The sequence below is a fragment of the Sinocyclocheilus grahami genome, unplaced genomic scaffold (genome assembly GCF_001515645.1).
Source record: "Sinocyclocheilus grahami isolate Dianchi unplaced genomic scaffold, SAMN03320097.WGS_v1.1 scaffold620.1, whole genome shotgun sequence".
Taxonomy (NCBI): Eukaryota; Metazoa; Chordata; class Actinopteri; order Cypriniformes; family Cyprinidae; genus Sinocyclocheilus; species Sinocyclocheilus grahami.
In genome coordinates, this window is record NW_015505799.1 from 348,409 (window position 1) to 354,641 (window position 6,233).

The 6,233-nt window shown below is 36.2% G+C and overlaps 1 protein-coding gene across 1 annotated transcript in view; it reads right to left on the reverse strand.

Annotated features, from left to right (window-relative positions):
• Positions 1–6,233, reverse strand: part of LOC107557790 (partitioning defective 3 homolog) — an 83,874-nt gene that overhangs the window by 37,723 nt on the left and 39,918 nt on the right. The window contains exons 10-12 of the mRNA XM_016241328.1: positions 2,813–2,952; positions 2,576–2,704; positions 2,018–2,053 (exon numbers count right to left, since the gene is read on the reverse strand). Coding sequence (XP_016096814.1) covers positions 2,018–2,053; positions 2,576–2,704; positions 2,813–2,952 — 305 coding nt within the window. The remainder of the gene's footprint in view (positions 1–2,017; positions 2,054–2,575; positions 2,705–2,812; positions 2,953–6,233) is intronic.

Below are 6,233 nucleotides of genomic sequence, written 5' to 3' on the forward strand. Positions count from 1 at the left end.
AAAAAAAAAATATATATATATATATATACACAGTGGGTACGGAAAGTATTCAGACCCCCTAAATTTTTCACTCTTTGTTATATTGCAGCCATTTGCTAAAAACATTTAAGTTAATTTTTTTTCCTCATTAATGTACACACAGCACCCCATATTGACAGAAAAACACAGAATTCTTGAAATTTTTGCAGATTTATTAAAAAAGAAAAACTGAAATATTAAATTTCTTAAGTGCAGCAGAAATATTAACTTAAATTTCTGCTGCACTTATATCTTCATGTTAATACACTATCATGGTTTGTGACCTCTTAGACCGAGCACACACTATAAATCAGCCATTCAGAGACTATTTAAAGACATTTACTCACCCGTAAGTCATTCCAAACCCGTATGACTTTCTATCCTTCATGGAACACAAAAGGAGCAATTCTCAGGAAGCCTCAACTGAAAAGAGTCACCAGTGCAATTCTTCATAATCATCTTTTTGTGTTCCACAAAAGAGATAAAGTCATACAGGTTCGGAATGACATGAGGGTGAGTAAATGAAAATTCATTTTTGGGTGAATTTTCCCTTTAAAACATGACAGAATAGCTAATTTCTCGCAGTGTGCAATAGACTTTAAACACTAAGAATCTCTGCACTAGACGTTTAAAATTCAAGTCACCCTCTTGTCCAGCACTATGTCCCTGACACACACAGCTGCCATTTTCGCCTGCTTTTGAAGGAAATTCAGCACATGTAAATGAGGCGGGGAGGGCAGCTTTCATGAGAAATGATGCTCGCCAAACCTCTGCTCTCTGATTCAGACATACAGATAATAAACCCATTAAGTCTGCTGCTCTTCTGACCTCTCCAATGACTCCCTCATGTTAGCGGCTGTCAGTGTGTGAGTGTTTGTGTGGGGAAAGAGAGAGTGAGAGAGATGAGACAGCTTTAACGACCATCTACTGAGTGACTGCTCTATAAAGTCTATCTTTATTGAGCTTTAATCACCTTCACTTTAATGTAACAACCTTCGACACACACACACACACACAGTGTTCAGAAGGAAATGGATGGCTTTCATTTAGTTCTCTCCTGCTCTCTGGACCGCCACTGTTAGAGCAGATCTTATCAGACTTGAGAGGTAATGCACAAACAGCGGCGAGAGACAGAAAGAGGAAAACAGACAAAAAGAAGAGAGAGACAGGATGGGCTCACAATGACCTTTCACACTCTCACAGTGTTTCTGAAGCGCACAGCTGCAGCTCTATACAGACCAAATGTGCGAATGCAAGGTGCGCAAGTCGCATCACGTCAAAAAAACTGCATAACTCAAATAACAGCGATTAGATTTAATAATCACAACCAGATGAATATGAAATAATAATGACTAATTTCCTGAGAAAATCACAGCAACATATCTTTTAATACAGCACAAAAACAGAAAAGGATACAGATTGAGATACAGAGAAAGTGAGTCAGATTAATTAGTCATTTATCATCTATAAATGACTGAAAATGAAGTTAATCACCTACATCATCTCAAACTGGTATGACTTTCTTTCTTCTCCAGAACACAAAACCGTTTTAGCAATAATTTCTTTTAATATATATATATATATATATATATATATATATACCTTTTTTGTAATCAGGCTCTCAAAAAGTATATAACAATTTGGATATAGATTTATCGGCCAACATATCGGTTATCGGCTTTCAAAAATAAAGAATAATCGGTTATCGGTATCGGCCAAAATTTTCATATCGGTGCATCCCTATATATATATATATATATATCTTACTTTGTGTTTGCAGAAGAAAGAAAGACTTTTGGAACAACATGAGGGGGAGTAAATTAGTTTTTATTTTTGGGTAAACTATCCCTTTAAGAAACTGTTGGATCAGGATCATTAAAAGAACTTCAGAGACACATGCACATACTTTGCATGACAACAATTGCACTGAACCTCTCTGTTAACAGTTCTTCTCATGTACAGACGTAGAGAAGTATGAGCGGGTGTGTGCAGTTCTTACCCATTCTCTTGTGTTCTGCATTGCTGGTTCTGTGTTCTAAAGAGAGTGAGAAAGGAGAGGACTATGGTAATACTGCAAATGAAAAACCCTAAATGCTAAAAACAAACATGCAGACAGACAGTGCAACCAAAGATGGTTCTTAAGATCACTCAAACTGGGTTTAATATCTTAGTTCAATTGGCTTTTTGCCTTTAATATGAATGTGAAAATGTACCCAATTTACCTGAATTGACCCTTCTCAAACTAAGAGGTAAAACAATTATGTTTTTAAATCACCAGTAAAAAGAAATAAAATGAAGAAAGCTAAAATGAAAATGGTTTAAAAAAGCTAGCGGAAATAATCAAATAGAAATAGTCCTTTTTATAGAGCTCTCATTGAAATGCAAATAGTGTGAAGAAAATGTGAAATTGCAAAACTTAACCTTGGCTCAAACACACCATGTGGTGAGACTCTAAACGTCAGAGATGCTGTGCGATATAGTGATGGACAGTTTTATGAAGACATTAGCAGGAGGATTTCACACCTCGACACTCTCTCACGCACACACAGTTCCTTACCATCTCTCTGGGTAGAAAGGACTCTTCCTGTCTCAGTACCTGAAGACTCACAGTCCCACCCATGGGAGTCGCCCTCAGCAGAGAAACCACCTCCTCCTGACCACGCCCATTAAGAACCACCCCATTGACCTGCACCAACCACAAAATCACTCGTTTGTGTCTATATTTAGACTTTATTCATTTATAATTGTTTCATTATTTAAAAATATAATAAAAATGTATTTATTTTCTTTTTACCTCTAGCAATCTATCCCCTGCCTTCAGTCTCCCATCCTGTATGGCAGCTCCTCTTGGCAGAATATTCTTCACATAAATAGGGGCGGAGCTTCCAAGAGGGACGTCTCTTGATGTGATGCTGAACCCGAGACCTTCAGGCCCTGACAGACACCGAGAGAACACAGTTAAAAGACAGAGCTAAGGATATATACACCTATCCATTTGATGGGGAAAACATAATATAAAATAAAAAATGTAAATAAACACATTAAAAATAAATAATTAATTAATTAATTTTAGAATAAATAAATAAATAAATACATTCTGGGGTGTCTACTTTCATGTGTCAATTGCTTGTTAAATGATCAATGATTCACAAAGTGTAACTCAAACATCAAATTGAGGTCAAAAATTAAAACAAAATTAAAAACGGCTTTCTGATTTCGAAAAAAAAAAAAAAAAAATTAACAATTAAATTCCTTAATTTGTAAAGTGGTTGACAGTGAGAACATTTTAGGTACAAAAATGCTAAATACATTGAGGTCAAAAAATAAAACGGCTTTTTGATTTCGAAAAAAAAAAAAAAAAATTAACAATTAAATTCCTTAATTTGTAAAGTGGTTGACAGTGAGAACATTTTAGGTACAAAAATGCTAAATACATTTTTAAAAACGTTATATTATCAAAATATTATGTTTAGAAAGCATTACATTTAGCTTTTGCTATTAACATATTACCTCTATCATATTATATTATATTATAATACACACTTCTCCGGGTGTGTGTTCACGGTGTGTGTGTTCACTGCTGTGTGTGCTCACTGCTGTGTGTGTGCACTTTGGATGGGTTAAATGCAGAGCACTAATTCCAAGTATGGGTCACCATACTTGGCCACATGTCACATGTCACTTCACTTCACTTTATATTATATTATATTATATTAAGTCCCACAGTTAATCTGTAATCTGTACTGTTCTGCTACATAATATTTCAGTGTCAGATACATAATGAAATTAAAGTACATTTGAAAGGACTGCAGTTTAAATGCATTCATTTAGCTCTTAGCCCACACAGTTTTGAGTCTGCTTTCTGTGTCAGATTTCTCTCTGTTTGCATGTGAGTAACATCAGAAGCTTGCGGCTTAGAGAACCATCAGGCTACAGCCTGTTGATGGAGACTACAGGACTGGAACAGAAGCCACCTGGACTACAGGGGGTCTGAAAGGCAACACAAGATCATGACCTATCGATCCAACAGGCTGGGTTTAAACCTTCTGAGGTACAGAAATTGGAGATGGTGTAAGAAGGCTGAGATAAGAGCATCTGAGCCTGACAGAGAGACAGAGAGTGAGAAAGAGAAAGTGGCCCCACAGGTTGAGTTCAGTCACACTTTTCAAAAAGAACACTGCAAGCTTTTGCTGTGTGTGTGTGTGACTTGGGTCCAATGAAACCCAGAGAATCAGACAGCCATATGGAAACACATCACACTGACAAGCGGCGCTGCCTAGCAACGCTCCCTGCACCGCTGTTCCGTAACCCCGCCGCCACCCCGTGCACCCACTGGGCCACCTGTCCACACACAGGTGCCAAGACTTGTGCCAACTGTTGTCAATCATTTCACATCCCACACCTTTAAAGCAGGGAAACACACACACACACACACAGTAAGGAGCTGTTGGCAGATAACAGAGCAACATTCTCCCAGCTGAATCAGTACAGCAGACTCTGCAGGATGGGAAATATGCTCAGCAATAGACATCTGGATTCATTAGCACAGCCTTAATCATAAACAGGGCATAAAGCATATTTTAACATAGCCACATCGCATATTAAATCATTTTAATAAAAATAACAAATAAACATAATTTAGTTGAAATAAAGAATAGAAAAGAAGTGCTGCACGGGGTATAGGGTTCTTGTCTCGGTGCTCTTTGGGTGCAAGGGATGATTCAACTCATAAGAATAATAGTAGTCCAAGGCACTCAAATCTTATTCAAAAAGTTTTAAAAAGCCTTTATTTCATCATGGCTATATGTTTTAAAAACAGGTGACAAGTGCACACCTACACGTTGCGGCTATTTTGCCTTCGTCAGGGTGTGAGTAACAAACATTAACACATTAAATCAAAACACAATATAATCATATATAAAGGAGAAAAAACTAAATTACATAAACTTAAATATATAAATCAGACTCCACAAATCAATGTGTGTACATAGTATACATTTCTTAAAAAAATAAATAATAATTCAAAACAAGATCAACAATATAATATTTCCAGATCTGAATTCTTATTACAAAAAAGCTACAAGGTCTAATTCCCCATTTAAGCCTGGAAGTTTAGTTGCTTTCAGTGTATAGATCCAGAAAGACTCTCTCTGTAAAAGCCTATTGACCCTATCACCTCCTCTTATTGACCTAGGGACATGTTCTATTCCGATTATCTTCAATGTACTCGGGCTACCATGATTTTTCTCTTTATAATGAAGGGCCATAGGATACAAAGGGTTACAAACTTGAATGGCATTCTTATGTTCTACTAATCTGATCTTTAATTTCCTTGTAGTCATCCCTATATAGAAACAACCACATGGACACACTAACCGATACACTACAAATGAGGTATTGCAATTAATAAATTATTTAACTTTAAATTCAATGCCTGAAGCTACATTTTAAACATATTTGTCTTAACCATATTGTCACAGTGATTGCAATTGCCACATCTGTAATTTCCTGCACTAGGACATAGCCAGGTACTCAATTTCTTAGAGGAAAGATGACTTCTCACTAATTTATCTTTAATCGTAGGTGCTTTCCGGAATACAATGGAGGGAGATTCAGGCATGACTTCCCTGAGATGAGGATCGCTCATCACAATTTCCCAATTATTTTTTCTATTCACTTCTGTACTGTACTGTGTAACGAAATAAACCGAATTATCAGAATCTTGTGATTTACGTTTTTGTACTAATAACTCCTCTCTACTGATGTTTGTTGCTTTATTAAATGCCTTGTTGATCACCCTGTTTTTGTACCCTCGTTCCTGAAATCTTTGAGTCATTTCTTGAGCCCTGAAATCAAAATCATCTTCCTTGTCACAGATCCTTTTTAACCTCTGAAACTGTCCTAAGGGAATATTGTCGATCAACCATGAAGGGTGAAAACTATCCGCTCTTAAAATAGTATTTCTATCTGTTTCTTTCCTAAAAATAGTAGTATGTAATACACCATTGCCTTCTTTAAAAATGTTTAAGTCCAAGAAATGTATCTCAGTATGTGAAAAATCAAGACTCAACTTCAAATTCACATTAGTATTATTTAAGTATGAATGAAAGACTAACAAATCTGCTTCTGAACCTGTCCATATCAAAATGAAATCATCTATATATCTACCCCACCACATCACATTCTTTAAATATGGATTTGAATCAGAAAATACA